This window comes from Meleagris gallopavo, chromosome 7 (genome assembly GCF_905368555.1).
Source record: "Meleagris gallopavo chromosome 7, MGAL_WU_HG_1.1, whole genome shotgun sequence".
Classification (NCBI taxonomy): Eukaryota; Metazoa; Chordata; class Aves; order Galliformes; family Phasianidae; genus Meleagris; species Meleagris gallopavo.
Window position 1 is genome coordinate 15621591 of NC_139410.1, and position 16849 is coordinate 15638439.

A 16849-nucleotide genomic window follows, 5' to 3' on the forward strand; every position below is an offset into this window, starting at 1 on the left:
TTAAGCTTGAGATGAATTTTAAGGCCGCCATGTACTGTTCCCACTGCTGGTTCAGATGAGAATGTCTGATCTGTGCTGGAACACATGAATAACTAAAAAGCTCATGAGCGCAGAGACACAGTCAAGCAAAAGGAAGTGAATCAGGACTATTTTTACATTTCCACATCAGTGCAACAAAAATGAGATATGCCAGCACAGAACAGTCAGGTTACATGAGCTGCTTTGGCAAATTCTTGTCCACTGTACATTGGCTCCTCCACAGTACGAAGGTTCTACCAAAAACATGACTTGTGTCTGTGAAAAGTATTCCTCAGTATTGAGGTTAAATTATAAACAAAATCTTTTTAGTGTAAAGAGTTCAGCCAAGATTCCTGCAGAAATCTGAACATTACTTTCCTCCCTCCTCCTCCGCAGTAAACATCCACAGACCAAGGAACATCTACCTCTCTAATAGTTGGCAGGGAAGTTCTACCTCGGTCTCTGGCCTGGCTGAAAGTGATGGAGAACACACTGCCATTTGGACATCTCAGCGCTGCAAATGTGCTGGATCCATGTGCCTTCTTAGCACTTAATAAAGAAAAGAGCAGTGAGGAAGCTGGGCTAGAACTGAGTTCTAACATGGAAACAAATTTTCACTGAACAAAATAAAACGTTCACTACTCTGTGCAATAAACAGATTCTAGCAAGCTTAGAAGTCAGTCAGCATATCCTCTGCAAACTTTAAAAAAGGCCCCTGAAATACTGACCAAAGCACAAACAAATAACCAGAAAAGTCCTTTGGAAGTGAAGAGCTGCTGCTGTTTGAGAAGTTGCAAGACTGGGGAATCAAAGTACCAGTATGCGTTAACACACATCTGTACCCAAAAAGCATGACCTATTCAGCTCAAGTGCCCCTTAAATATTCTTGTGCAGAAAAAAGGGCAGAAGCTCCACAGTGAGCTTTCACCATAAGGGCTCAGCCTAAGAAACAGGCCTTGCATCACCACAGACATACTTACCTTCTTTTATTGACATAAACATGAAAAGCTTTCAAAACTGCTGGTACTAACGACACAGGTAGTTCTTCATTCCTGGGCACAGTGAATGCTCAAATATTCATGATTTCTTCTAGAAAAGACATTGACGGTGGCTCTGACCAATGCATTCTTACAAACACTCATTGCCAGAAAACCTCAAACTCTTTCCTGACGTGTTCAGCTAGAAGAATTCGATTTCAGACAGCAACTGTTCTGTGGCACAAACTCAGGTGAAAATTGGCAGAGATTTTAGGAATCTTAGAGCGAGAACACAGGGCAGAGAAGACAAAAGCAGCAATGTCTGTAGGGCATTATCTTGTTTAACATTTTAGCCCAGCGATCAAGGGAGGACATGTTCCCTTTTTGACCACTCACGTAGAATGTTTCGTACCAGCACACTTGGTGTGCAGATAGCATCAGACCATGAGGCTTCCAGTCCTGGGAATAGATGCAGTGGAACACAGCTCAGAACACCTCCTTCTCCTTCCATACTTGGCACACATGATCTGAGCAAGGCCCCGGCACGGCAGTGCTCCAAGTGCTGTGGGAGCAAAGGGTGAGAGGGAAGGCTGCAGCCACCCCAGGGTGGTTCTGCTGAGATTTATGAAGATATCAACACCTCTTCAAAGACACGGCATCAAAAGCTGAGTGACCTGAAAGATCAAGGGCCCAGACTTATTCCAGGACGTCAGAGATCACTGTCAACATCATAAATTTGGCTGATGAACTTTAAAAGAGGCTGAAAGGGGCCAACTGAATTCCAAGTAACACACAAGCCAGTTAATCAAACCCCTCTAAAAGTTCACCTAAAAAATGGGTGAGTGAGACAGTAACAGCACAACTAGAAACCTGACACCAGCAGAGCCCAGCCAAACTGTCAGCCCCCAAAGGTGCTTTTAATTCTAAAGAAAAGCATTGAATTCCTCTCTCTCTCTTTGTCCTCTGTGAAAAAGAAAAATTACTACAGCAGTAGAAACAGAGTGAATCCACAATGTGAATCTCCTTCGGCACTTAGGATTCTCACACAAGAACCTTAGAGTAGTAGCTTAACACCTACCCAAAAGAGCTAATTACTAGGATCGATTAGGAGAGATGAGGGATTGATAATTCTTATTTCCCTTCGTCCACACTGCAGAAGATCAGAGACGGCTGCCCAACAGACTTTATACAAGCAAAGGAAACTTAATTCAAGCATAAATATACCAAAGTAACTACAGCTGAAGGAAATCAAACCAAAGTACTCATTTATTTTAAAAGCCCGAGCAATTTCACGGCTCATACTAGTTAACACCGCTTTTATGAGTGTAATAAAATCTCAGGTTGGGAAGAACTGAGTTTATTCCCCTGGTATCAACAGGACCTCCTCTTTTATCCGTGCACATCACTGGTTATGTGCATTTCTGTAAACTTCAAAACAAGGGTCTGACTCTCTTGATAGGTATTGACATTTGCCAACAAGCGAAGCAGAAACTAGGAAGATAATCTGGATTAGTAACTTGTGGTCATTATAATGTCCTCTACAAAAACCTTTAAGTTATTTCTAGAACAAAACGTGTCCTTTCTTTGGATGACGTTAATGTGAAAAACAGATGAAGATTTTAAAAATAAAGATTTGGTTTAATGGAGTCTGTCATCATCTCTCCCACGCATGCTCTGTTCTCCCCTGCAGGCTAACCAACCCCCGTTCTCATGCTTTTCCAATCTCCGTACCTTAGCATCACATTCTCTTCTGGCATCTGGGAAAGAAAGGGAGAAATATGAACAGTATCTTTGTAGCAATGCTACGTCTCTCTTCTTCCAGACAGAAAGCACTGAGTCTACAAAGCTTCTACTGCCTCTGTGCACCTAAGTACATTTCCATGTTTCTTGAGCACCTCCAGGTACAGTAACTCCACCACCTCCCTGGGCAGCCCATTTCAGTGCCTGTCCACTCTATCAGTGAAGACATTCTTCCTAATACCCACCCTGAACCTCCCCTGACACAACTTGAGGCCATTCTCTCTCATCCCACCGCTATTTACACAGGAGAAGAGTCCAACCCCCACCTTACCATAACATCCTTTCAGATAGTTGTTTAGAGCAATAATGTGCCCCCCCCCCCCCAAGTCTCCTCTTTTCCAGATTGAACAATCCCAGTTCCCTCATCTGCTCCCCGTAAGACTTGTGCCCCAGACCCCTCACAGCTCCAATGCCCCCCTCTGGACAAGCTCCAAGGCCTCAGAGTCTTTCTTATAGTGAGGGACCCCAAACTGAACACACTACTGAAGATGCAGCCTCACTAGAGCTGAGTACAAGCAGACAGTCACCTCCCTCCAAAATATTTGGTAAGAAGCTTTGAGGAGATGCTTGTTAGAAAAGTAATCAACAATGCTATGCATATCATTCATGACAATAATGGCAGGTACACCTCCCGACAAAATTACTGAGTACATTTACAACAACAGTGTAGCTTATAGGACACAACGAACTGAAGGCTTGCTTTGTTTTCTTATACTTTACTCAATTTCAAATTAAGAACGTAAATAGTATGTTGGATTTCAATAACTGAAAAAAACAGTGCTGCTTTGCCAAGGTCCAGAAGCGGAGAGCTCAGAAACCCTGGCCCTCCCCTCCTCTCCCAGAAATGACATTTCCAGCTCTGCTGCTGCTGCCCTCCAAACAGTGTACGAAAGTGATGCCATTCGGTCTTCCTGCGATGACAAGAATGGAAAATGACTCCACATGAAGTACAATAGGAAAGAGTAAGAGAAGGGAGGGGGAAGTTTTGTATTTATTCCCTTGGTTAATTGGTTTATGTAGCAGCTTTGCCCTCACTCTCCCTTCCTCTTTGCCCTCCCCAAAGACCAGACTGTTTGGACGCTGTGGATTGGAAGCATAACACCCATCAGAGCTCCATCACAATGCTCTCTTCTTCCTCCCCAGTCCCCTCTCAGAATAATACAAAAGAGCAAACACACACACTCATTAAAAATGAGTTATAACTTGATGTAAATCATATCCAGATTGCAGTTTCCAAGATCAGAGGGAAGAATGAAATTGCTTATGCTAAGTCCCAAATAGTTCACAACTTATATCCCCACACGAGGAACACTATTTTCAGATGGCACACACTCCAGGCTTCATTCGAAGAAGACATACTCATGATTAGTTTTTTAATAAAGAACGATCCATTGCAGGCATCTCTTATTCAGCAGCACTTCTAAATGCACCCGCATAATACTGCTGTGAAGAAAGAGCAAAAGGCATTTTGTTTTCATTCTTACACTATTTCACGAGCAGACAAAGGACAATATGTGACGACAACCGAAGAGTTATTCTCTACTTTATTGCAGGAACGCATTTTAAAATTAAAAACCATGAACAAATCCACAGAATAATTCAGTTTTCATATCAAACAGCTGCAGACCCTGTAACCGAAATAGTATGTCTAAGGTTATAAATGAAAACTGCTCAGTATCATTCTTTGAGTGACAGATTAAATTCCTAATCCAGTTATGGTAATGGCCACATTTGTAGTTTAACATAAATTAAGAGCTTAATTATATTTGTGACTACTTTAAACAAAATAACAAATTCCTTTGTACCTGTGAATATAATTTATAGCAAAGCCACGTTCATTCTCCAAAACAATCTATTTTACACTGCAGCGCAGCACTGTTCTAATGGTATAATGTAATTCTTGTTGTAGAATGTGGAAGGAGTAGATTCAGTGGTAGCACAGAGGTTTTGAAGATAAATGAAGATGCTATTCATTCAGGGGTAATTTCATCTTAGAACTATATGAAAGATGTTTCACTCACAAACAGTACCTCTACGGCTTGGGATTTAGGCATGTTTTCAGCTACAACATAATGTTGCCAGATTGATTATGTTGATATTGCATTTCTCATGGTGAAGAATTCCAGTTTTTATTCTCTTAAAAAAAAAAAAAAAAAAAAAAAAAAGGTCAGATTTTCATTTCTCTACTCAGCCTTGGTTCAACCTCAGCAACAAGTTCACATTTCTCCTCACATTTTGTCTAGGGAAAAACCAAACCACAATTCATACACACAAAAAAAAAAAAAAAAAAAAAATCACAAATGTGTAGATAGCAATTAATCATGAGTGATTTACACATTCATTTGATTACTTATTGAAGTAAATACGCAGTTAGTCTATGTAACACAATTTTAAATTGCCCAAACATCCTTCTGTCATTCAGGACTAAGAGCAGACAATTCTAAACGCGTTTTCCTGGAATATATTAAGATCACTTACAAGGACATCAATTGCACAAGCAATTAATACATTTCTTAACGTAATGAGCTGCTGGCTATATAACCTCAGGATAGCTGTGAGAATTTCCACAGTCGTGAACATTTCTGACAGTCTTTTAAGCAAGACTCCACCGCTACCCGCATAAATATTTCAGAAGAGTCTGTAATGACAGAGGCAGCCGAAACGCTCGCATTCCTCCCCCCGACAAGCTGGGGCAGCACGCAGAGATGCTGCTGCTGTACTTGCAGCCGCAGGCCTGCAGAGCACAGCTGTGTGCACCCACTGTCCCCTCCCCTGCCCCAACCCCACCAGCCTTCACCTGCACCAGGCACAGCAGGGGGACGGGGCCTGGGCAGGCCCTCCGCTTCAGACTGAGACCGTCTGCTACGGTTATTTAGTTTTAATCCAAGCTTGTGGCTGAAACTAGATGAAAAAACTGTAATCCACCAGCTACGAATGCAGCAGCATCCTAACGCATAAACAAATAAACACGCACACTAGACCCAATTCACCATCCGGAAGACCTTGGCTCTGACAACTTACCTTTACAGAAGCAACCGTAATCCACGTCTTAAATCCATAGAATCACAAAGGCTGGAGAAGACCTCCAAGATCATCGAGTCCAGCAATCATCCCACACCCACCATGCCCACTAACCAGTCCCTCAGTGCCACAACCACAGACTGCTGTCCCACCAGGATGGCTGCACGAGTTGGTGCCCTTGGCCACCACACGTGAGCAAAGTAAGAGCCAACCAAGGTGAGGTAACACCTTCATCAATGAGGAGAGGAATGCAATTACTCACTGAAAAATCCTGTTACAAGAAACTGTGCTCAGAAGCTTATACACATGCAATCTTCTGATGGCCCGAGGGTGGCAAATGTCTGAAGACACCACACCTACAGAACCAACAGGCGTAGAGAAAGGCAGAGCTGTGACTCAAGGGAACTGCTGACAAGTGTAAATAAATAATAGTAAATAATAATAAACTGATTGCAAATACAGACAGCATTCTATCACTGAGAATGAGCATTCATAATTTTCATTTTCCCCTCTCTCCTACCCATGGTCTGACAATGATAACCCAAAAACCCCTATAAATGCATTCCTAGCATACACAGTTCTCTTCCAAATCAGAATTTATCTTAAACACAGGACACAGAAGGTTGAAGTTGTACAATCTGAGGCAGTTAGGTCTGAGTTTAAGACGTCAGAATTTCTGGATGGCCCCTTCCTTTCAAAAAGGTGTACACCTCTGTACTAGATTTCCAACAGCAGTCTGTTGAACTCTTTGTAATTATTCACAGAATGGAATGCATAGCAATCTACTGAATTTGAAATGAAGCAGCTTTTTAAAGCAAAGATAGTATCAATTTGTTAAATGTGTTCTTACACTACCCGAGTATGACATAATAAATCTCAATTTCTCAGGCTATCATTTTAAGTAGTAACTCCATCTCTACCTCCTTTAAAAGTGGAGCCGCTCAGGGTTTGAATTATAGCTGTGTGTTTGATTCTGAGTTTTGGTGACTTTTTTAGTATGATAAGACTGATAAGCAGGAATGCTGTACTTTGGAAGCTGTACAGTAAACACGGGGAGAATGCTTTTAACTGTGAGTCACAGTGCCCAGGACGTATATGTATATTCATTAACGAGAACAATGCCAAACATCTCACAAGAAGAACAGTCTTCATTCTAAATGCAACGTTCTCATTCCTGTAGCTGGAAAATCATTGCTGAGATTAAAATCAGGGCAAAGTAGTAATTCCCCTAAAGTGAAAATAGCACTGCATTCAATATCAAGGTTCTGCAGCCTTCCTTCTCAGCAGGACCATATAATAAAATCCTTCAAGTTATCAAGCAAGGAGTGCAAACACCAAGTGGTACGAGAGACAATGACTAGCTCATTTGAAGTTATGTTGCATTTTCAGCAAATTCAAAGAATCTGCACACTGGAAAAGAGGAAGGAATTCTTCATTCGGTGTGTTTCCAGGAACAACAGTAGAAGAGGACAGAAGAATTAGAGAACATGAGTAGAAGAGGAATTAAAAAACAACAAACCAACCCACCAGTATCAGCTGAGATTCCATAAGAGGAAAGGCATTTGTTTGTTTGTTAACTACTGAGGCCACCACCAATGCAGCTGCTCAGCAATACCCAGCATACACCAACCTCCCCACTTGCACTGCATGTAGCGACTTACTATGGCCTTGGATTTTTTCGTTATTTTAGATGTAACTCTCTTTATATCTGTTTTCCAAGAGCTACTTCAGAGCAGTATAACACAGGGCTGCTGTAAGGGGACTCAGAAAGATGCAGAAGACCAGTTCCGGCACAACCAGTGTCCCCACATGAACCATGTTCCTTAGGGACCTGATGGCTGCCGACTCCACACGCTCTTTTGAGCAGACGCATTCAAAATTCCAGTGCGTTTCCATCACACGAAAGTTCATCAGGCCATGACCAACCCGTGGATCTGCTCTGGTGATAGTCACGTGCCCAGAATCCCCAACAGGGGAAGGGGCATGGCAACTGTGGGGAAAAAGAAGCCCCAGGTACCAGCTCTTATTTCTCTTCCTATCCACTGCACCCATTTACTCCTCAGGGAAGGGGGAGCAGGAGGGAGAGATATCCAGCAAAAAGATAAACAGGCTCCTATCAGCATAAAATGTCATTTCTGAACCAGAGGAATGCAGCAATTTCCTTATGCAAACTACACTGGTCTAGTCAAAGCTTTCTGATCTCTTAGCTGGTAACACTGGTAACACAGGACTACAGCTCCTGGTATTTCAAATTGGATTGCATACACCAAGGATAACTATTCTTTCACAGTCACAACCTTGTTACACAGGTTCTTCTAAATAGATATGATTCCCCAATAGAAAATTGTTCTATAAAGTTGAAGATCAGATATCTACCAGAGCTGTATTTATAGTCATGGCTACTATCAGCTGTCCAGCTAGAGAATATTGAAGAAAAACAAGCGTTTTTAATATATTATAGTTAATTTATCATCTAAGTGACATGTGTAGGATAACAATGGACTGGATACAGTAAAGTAAAATGATGCATTAGAAAAGGAAATTTTAGGGTTATGTTATTGTTTCTTTTGTTTGTGTGTTTTTAATGCAAGCCACACCTATGTGCATTGCTACATGGCAAGAAAATATATAAGAACCACAAAAAATACAGGATTCTGGAGTAAAAAGAAACACTGAAATCAAGGGAGCAGCAAAAGCACTTACTTGCTTTACTGTGAGACACAATATAAAACACACCAACCAAAAAAAATAAATATTGCCCCATTTATTTGATATATCAAAGATGACTCATTTTTCTAGCACAAGACAAAGGTACCTTTTGTTCTGATAGAATTTACTCTTACAGATATTTCCTACTTTGCCAGACTGGGAGGAAAAAAATTTAGAGATCCAGTGAGTAGTTAATATGATCATATAATCCCAATATTTCTACTAGCAATGTCAGTTACAGTCTCCAGCGTCCCACGAGGCTAAATGAGAAGTGACCCCCTGGACAGCCCTAAAAGACCCCTAGGTCTTGGCTGACAGCAGCCAAGCCAGACCACACACCAAAGCAAGAAGCAGGAGAGCAGTGCAGCTCCCTGCTACACAAAGCAGTAGCAAAGCTACTTTGAAGAGGAACCTGACAGACATCCTGCCCACCACTTCTGACAGCCTGATCCCCTCTGCTAATGGGAACACATTCCCTCGAGATCTGGGGTTACTGAACCTAACAGGTTAATGGAGTTTACACAGACTTCACAGCCACAGAGGTGCTTTTAAGTCAGTTAGAGATGCAAATTTGTCAATTATATGGACTATTTCTACAAACCACATTGGATCTCTACTCTGTATATATGATAGCTCTCCTCAATTTCACCAGAGACACATGGAGATTTGATGCCCACAGCACATCTGCCTGGAGCTGGGGGCAGCAGTAGCTCTGAGAATGAAATAGCAGCAAGCATCATACAAGGGGCTACAAAGGGAGCTGGTACCCCAGCTGACAACAGGGGCACCCCACAGGGTCCCAGATCAGGAAGACAAGCAGATACCGTACAATAAAATATAGCATAAATACAAGTACAAGCACTCTGTACAGAACACCCAAACCCTCGTGTCCTTTCGGCTCTGGCACTTCAATGACAACACGAAGCAAATCAGACACAGGGAATAAGTCACTGCTTATGATAGAAATAATTCTTAAATTATTCATTTGGGTAAACACAGACATTTTAGCTAAAAGAAAATCATTCAAAACCTAAAACAGAAATAACATCTTTAGTTTAGAAGAGATGACGTTACCTGAACAGCAAGGGAAGCTGCATTATCAGAGAGCAAAATTTGGTCTTCTGTTCAAAGAAAAAAGAAAAATCACAATTACAAAAAGCATGTCTATTTACCTACAACTGTAAGTCACCCTGAGTTGCATTTCTTACATGTAAAAGAAGGAGCAAATGTATAATTGTTACAGAGAAGGCTAGAAAACCTGCTATATTTTTTTTAAAGTACCAGGAATATTTCTCCTGCAAATGCAATTGCATTTATCATACACTACCAACAAGGTACGATAAAAACGCTCACAATTGAAAACCAAACGCTTGAGCTTTATGCCAATTACTCTTCTTCTAATCAAAGTTAAATAAAATTGCATCTTCATAACTCCTCTGGCTAAAAAGTAAAAGCATTCGGAAAGCTATAAAAACGGCTTGCAGTTAATACTGCGCACTGTGTCTAGGTCTGTCACACAAAAGAAAGATGACAAGTTCACTGCAATAAAAATTCCATGCTTAGAAGACTAGGGCTGCTACCTATTAGTCTTCATTACTTTGCAGTCTTCTGACAACTGTAGCAGGCTGCTGAGCCCCAAATGGGGGCCATAATGTGATCTGATGATATATGAAGAGCTGCTAAAGGGAGCCTGAACCATCCTAGCCTATACATTTTAACAGTTCCTTTTTACTGAGAGCCCACTTTACCACAAGACTTCAAAAATCTGCTGCCTCAGCTATTGGTGCAGTAAATCTGCCAACTGTGCCTGCAACCACATCATTTTACACTGCCTACAGCAGCCAATATAATGAGTCAATAATAAACCAAGGACCTTATAGGCCACGAATAGCTGGTTTATATTGGCAGATGTAAGCGTAGCTCAAACCTTTGACCAGACAAACAACACAAAGGGCTCTTAACAGTTGCTGTGTTTCCTCACGGTTAATTATCTTCGAGCACATTTAATAGGTTTTTAAAAATAGAGTAATTACTAATTGCAAAAAGCGTACCCACCCTTCAGCTGCTGATACAACGCAGCATTTTCAGGCCAAGGCTCTGCGGCTGCGGAAAGAAGAGGAATTAATTAGGCAAGCCAAACAACAACGCACTGCAGATGCTAACGGAACACAAACATTACCTAGAGCACAACTCAAACTGCAAAGAGCTGATGTGAGATGTGACCTGCCCTGAGATGTCCCCCTCCCACTCTCTTCTGCTCGTAGGGGCACAACACAGGGCAGAAAATTAAGCCTCAAAACTAAATGTTGCCGACAAAGCTAAAACCCAAGCTATGTTGCAGAAGGGCTTCGCAATTACCACACAGCAAAAGCAGCTAGCTTTCTCTGCCATAAGGCATCCTTGTGCACATTCCCATCACAACTCCGGCCACTCGAGCAATGCTTTATTAAGGTACGAAACAATGAATTCTGGAAATAACAGAAGAGAGGGAAGCAAGAACCTCAAAACCAGACACGAAGAATGCTCTGGGGAAATGGAAGAGCTCTGTGTCTGACTGGCCCGATGCCTTACCCAGAGAGCCACGTGTGCGGGCACAAGATGAGCCCCACCAAGACCCAGGCTGCCTTCTGCTTTAAATTAAATACCGGCCAGCCCTGGCACAGCAGTGGCAATATTCATTTTAAAAAAACCTGCACCATCAGTAGCAAAGCAAAGAAACAGAAGACAATGACAGCTTCCAACTGAGAACCGTTGCAGTTCACCATATTCCATATGAATTTATGGGAAGGCAAAAATAATAAACAGCTAATGAGCACCGATTACATTAGCATTAGGCTGGGTCATTGTATTGTGTGTAATGTCTCTAATACATTCTTTGTTAAACTCACTTTAGAAATCTATTCTTAGATACCAATTCAAACTTGGATTTTATCCCAACTAGGTATGTTGTATTTTAGCCTCACAAAGATCACTTCTTAAAGCAATGAAGTGTATAAATAACTATGCGTGCTTCAAACAGAACTGTGCCACCGGCTTCAGTAAGGTCATTACGTCTACCTTGCTCCTCAAACTCCAAGAAAATACTGAAGATGCAGAAACTTGTATGGAAGTCACACAGCTGGAAAGCTTGTATCTTTCTGCGCAGTCCTGCAAAGGTCACTATCTTTAACATGAAGGCACAGAGCTTACCAAAGCTACACTAGCAGGGGCATGAGAAAGCAACTAATCACCCCTACTTGTCAAGAAGAAATGTTTTATTGTAGCAGTTATTGGTTTTACACCCCTCCATTAAAGTTTTGCCCTGGAGTAAAAATTCTTGAGATGGAAGTACATTTACTTGTTGGAATAAAGAGAGATTAGGTATCGTCTGCGGTACTGCAACCTTACGCGCTTAAAATAATTGATCTAGAATACATTTCTTCAGATCCACTCAAGTCTTGCAAGAACAAATGTAATGAGGAAATTAAGAAAGCTAGTGCTGTACTTTAGCAAACTTACAGTGCTGACCTCTGGAGCACTTACAGAAGTAAGCCACAAAGGCACACTGCTCTTGTACGTGGCAACACCCCCCGCGCCAGCAAAGAGAGAGCATCCTTTTTCCATGCCCAAAATGGTACTGAGAACTTCAAATTGCATGCACCCGTTTCTACCAATAATTTTTGCCTGTTTGTGGACTGCCATGCCAGATTTACATCCAGTTCTTGGATTCTGTCCCACACTGGAAGAACAGGCACGTGGCTGACATGTCTCGGCCCACAAAAATTAAATGAACTTTTCTTTTTCCAGTAAGAGAGCTAAGTCTGTTTCAAGAAGTTCAAACACTAATTCCAGTCTGATCTTGGCAAAAAAGCTACAGGCAGCCCTCGATACAAATCACAGCTTCTTGGCACACACAGTCCAACCAGACACCACTGCAAAGGCATTCTACATCTGCGTTACAAACCAAAACACAAGCAGAATGTTTTTGTAACTTGCTGGCCTTTATCTGCTCAGAATTTCCTTCCACATTCTACTGATCAAATACAGATTTTCACAAAGTGTATTTGCTGAGGATCTGACTCTAACTCTGTCACTCATTATATGAAGCTTTTACCACCAATCTTAGTATACACAGGAGCACACACCAAGCTAAAGGGAAGGAAAGCACATGGGCAGTTTTACACCTTTGCACCCACTCATCTAGCACACGGTTGTGCACTAAAATTTGTCTTTTGACAAGTAAATGAAACAAGAACAAACAGTCACATAAAAATCTCAGCCTCTCTTATCAGGACATCTGAACTCCAAAATTCAGCAGTTCTGTGTGAAAGAAAGCACAGCAGCCCTGCACTCAGCATCTGCCAGTCTCCAGAGGAGCTCCCAACTCCAAGCACACATGCGTGGACAAGGTGGACACACGCTCAGAGGCCTGGAGCCAAAGCCTTCAGTTCTTCATGTCCAGGCTCATGAGGGACGAGCTAAATTCAGAGAGCAGCCCCACAACTGCTGCGAGGCCAAAATCTGCAGCTCGGAGAGGCCAGAACCTGCTGGGGACAGAGGAAGAAGTCACTGAGGGGACACCAGAAGCCTGTGCAAGAGGAGAAAAGGAGTAATGTGTACAGTAATGACTCCTGCTTTATGAATGTAGGTGAAGACATAATTTGTAGAATAATAGGCACTAATATTACACGCTGCTTCAGTTCTGTCATATTTCCAATCCATCAAGTTGATTAATGCTATAATAACTCCTCACAAACTTATCATTTGTGCACTAATGAAGTCAAATCCAGTTTATCCTCTGGCAACTATAATCTTCTGGTCACTAGATGTTAGTTTCCCAGCTAAGGGAACCTTTCCAAGGCTACTGGGACAGAAGGAGAAAAAGAGAAAATTGAGAAGAGAAAGAAAATGAACAAAGGCCATGTCAATTCAGTTGCAGAAGCTTTCAACACAGAACCACATTTATGTGTTAGATCCTATGCAATGCACACTTTTATCATTAACTGCTCACAGGATGAAATAACTGCCTGGAAGTACACCTTCCAGGAACTGCTTCTCTCCATAACTTACGAATAAGTAACCATTACATTCTTCCTTCTGCCTCCAGAACCAGCAGAACCACGACCGTGTGGTGCCCAATGGGTCTGCCTCCCAGGCACATCATCTTTATTGAAAATTGCTTTCTCATCTTACTGGCATTTTTCCCATGCTTAAGGAATTCAAACATTTAATCTTTCGTATGGATTGTCTGCTGTTTTTCAGGACATGTGAACCTCGTACTGTTGTCTTCCTCTATTTCTCTCCTTCTCTACTGCTTGCTTTTGTGCCAGTTATAGGAAACTGGCATCTATGGATCAGTTCTCCCTATTACGTACATCTGGAACAAGTACCAAATTCAAAAGTTATTGGCAAGTGAGGACTAAAAGCATATGGACACAGAAAGCATCCCCACATAAGCCTGGTTACAGGAGCAAAGAATTCAGTGCCTCGGAGAAAACAAACAGTGAGGGGACCATCTCCAAAAAATCTTCTTTGGTTTTGTAAATCACTAAAAATAGATGAAAATTTCCCTATTGTATTTGTTAGTCAAAGTGTTCTACTTATTAACAGTTTAGCATAGAAAATACAGAATACAAAGTGCTAGCAGGATTCTTCGGTGTCAAATTAGACTTTGAGGGAAACTCTGAGAACTGGTGTGTTGCATGTTCCCAGTGGAGTTGTAATTACTCAGGTTTGCAGCTATCTATTAAAAGAGATCGCTAGCCTCATCTGTCATGTAAGAGAATGAATTACTGAATGTATCATTCTGCTCAAACAAAAAGCTTTTAAAGCATAGAACAAGACATGACAGTCACATAAAACTCGTTGCCACTAAAAAAGAACAGCATCGGGTGCATTTTTCAGGTTTTGCAGTGAAATGTTTTACTTGAGCTACACTAAGGTCAGAGATTATATCCAATTAACAACCTGACTTCAACATTTCCAGATGTCTCAGAGCTGTAATTTCAATAATAAAAGTTTATCGATCTAAATGCTTTTGGGACAGCAAGAGGGATGAACGCATGTAAGCCACAAGAAGAGAGCACTGGAATTCACTACCAGCAGGAGAAGAGCAGCTCACCTGAGGCTCACCATCCCAGTTCCAACTAAAGCTCTCTTAGAACAGGCTGTACTTCTCTGGGGTCCTTGCACACAAGTGAATTTCAAGGTCAAAGAATGAGAGGCAGCAAGAACATCCCCTCAGTGAAGTCTGTGACAAGGAAGGCATCACTTCCCAACACTTTCTGCAGTACTTCAGTCCCACCAGCTCCTTGTCCAGACTGCTCCAACATCTTATTAGAGTACCAAATTTGGTTTCAACTCCTACACTCTAATAGCTGGGAAACTTCATCCCATGTCCGTGCTGTCTGGATGGATGGGGAAACAGCCATTTTCATCCGCTTTCCCCAAGCAGCTTCACAATGATGAAAGAGTTGAAATGAAATAAATGGCTTACAATTATACCTTTAATCCTGTTACCTAAAAAATAAGACTGACTGTGAAAATAAGAAGACATCAAACACTTTGCATGTTAAATTGTGGAATATGCTAAGCAAGAATGTAACAGTTTCAGAAGCCTAGCATGAATCGCCAGTTTCAACCATCACGGAACACGACGTGGTTTGCAACACGAGCTCATTTAGCACAGGTCTGCAGGCTGCTCCTTCCTGACTATTGGGCACAGACATGAGAAACCTCCAGATGCAGGCATCTAAGTGCTCCCTCCTGCAAGGGAAATGAAGTTATTATCAGGTGAAAGAGTTCTGCAGGACAATGCTCAACTTGACATGAAGCTGTTCCCAGCAATTAGCACAACCATAGAATTTGGGTGGAGTGGGAATGTTTTCGGAAGGCACTGCAGATGTAAGTAATTTTCAGCTGTAAAGCCAAAATATGCCTAATCAGAGTCAAGGCTAAGGAACTAACACCAAATGTTACTAGGCTGCAGATTATTTGTCAAGTGCTGAAACTACATAAAGAAAAGGAAACAAGACAATCTCCGCCTCAAGTATCCTGTAAACTAAAATCTGCTGAGTTCTCAGTTCGCCAGTAATTTATCCCTCAACACCTTCTTTCTGCTTCTGTAAATCAGGCACCCAAATGACCAGCACCCTCTTTCATGCAGACCTCTGTATGAAATTATGCAAGTGAAGCCAGGCCTGGGATAGAATCATTGCCTGCAACTGTAAGCAGAAGTTTACAGACCGTGCAGAAATAAAGACAGCTTCTCTGAAGTCACCAGATTTGCATGGATCATTTCCCTTACTGTTATATTCTTAAGCACTTTGATATTAAACTTGCATAAAAAGGAGGAAAGCGAAAACATCTGTATTTACCAGTTTGGTTCACATAGCATTAAAGGCCTGTTAATACAGCCAAGAGGCAAAATGCTCTCTACTAAAACCTAAAAAAGTTAGCATTCATTTGAATCGCCGCATTCCAATATTACAGCTGGAGAAATTAACTTACGCATTATTTCCACACTGTTTCCTTTAGCCTCTCCCTAGGTACAGATTTGATTAAATTATAATGAGATACCTCAAAACTGTTTTCTCACAAGAGTAAACACTACAAAGAAATCGAGTCCTACATCTGGCAGCATCCACATCCAACAGCATTATTTACAAGTCTCCAAGCACCGCGGAGCAGACATCGCAACGGCTGGGAAGGCATTCCTTGCCTGCCTTCCCCGGGCTGCTGCTCCGGGAGCTGTGCTCAACCCAAAGGAACCACACCGAAAGCCAACCCACAGACTCCAGAAGGAAAAAGGATCACTAATAGCCCGATGTTGAGATGCATCAAAAAGAAGTAGGCGATCGCTTTCTTCCCTTTTCACAATGCAAATTTGCAGGGAGCGATATATTGTTTTAAAAGAAAATGCCAGGAACTGATGCATTTCTAAATCTCTGCTATAGGAATAAGGAGCAGAAATACATTTTGATTAATGCCATGAAGGCACACCCCCATTCCATTATCCACGACCAGTAATGTAAGTATGAGGAAGTTGTGGATTGGCCACCTTGAGCCCCACCAGTCAACCCACCCACACTGAGATCAGTGCCACGTAATTGGCCTGGTCCTGCAAACTGACAAGGGCCAAGAAGAAATGAGAGCATCAGCAGCTCCCTGGCATTGCTGACAGGGGATCAAGAAGTGTTCCACAGTGCCTTGCCAAATGGAAGCCCACTTTCACACGAGTTAAACAGGACACATTAAATCATGTATCAAATAATTACATCATTTGCTTAAATCTATCCTGGTCCTCCTTCTCAGAGATATTACAATTCAGATAAATCATGGCTGCT

At 41.8% G+C, this 16849-nt stretch overlaps 1 protein-coding gene and 1 long non-coding RNA gene across 3 annotated transcripts in view; both read right to left on the bottom strand.

The window, feature by feature from the left end:
- MTX2 (metaxin 2) overlaps positions 1–16849 on the bottom strand; it is a 32693-nt gene that overhangs the window by 8996 nt on the left and 6848 nt on the right. Inside the window, exons 2-3 of one of the 2 annotated variants that reach the window (XM_085228242.1) lie at positions 10581–10628; positions 9600–9646 (exon numbers count right to left, since the gene is read on the bottom strand). The exons of the other annotated variant lie outside the window; for it this stretch is intronic. Of the exons in view, the coding sequence (XP_085084368.1) occupies positions 9600–9646; positions 10581–10628 (95 nt within the window). The remainder of the gene's footprint in view (positions 1–9599; positions 9647–10580; positions 10629–16849) is intronic. 2 annotated transcript variants of the gene reach the window in all.
- On the bottom strand, positions 4323–9593 carry LOC146543970 (uncharacterized). Its single transcript, XR_014884415.1, has 2 exons — positions 5593–9593; positions 4323–4931 (listed from the first exon to the last, which is right to left on the bottom strand). It is a non-coding gene; the product is annotated as an uncharacterized LOC146543970 (long non-coding RNA).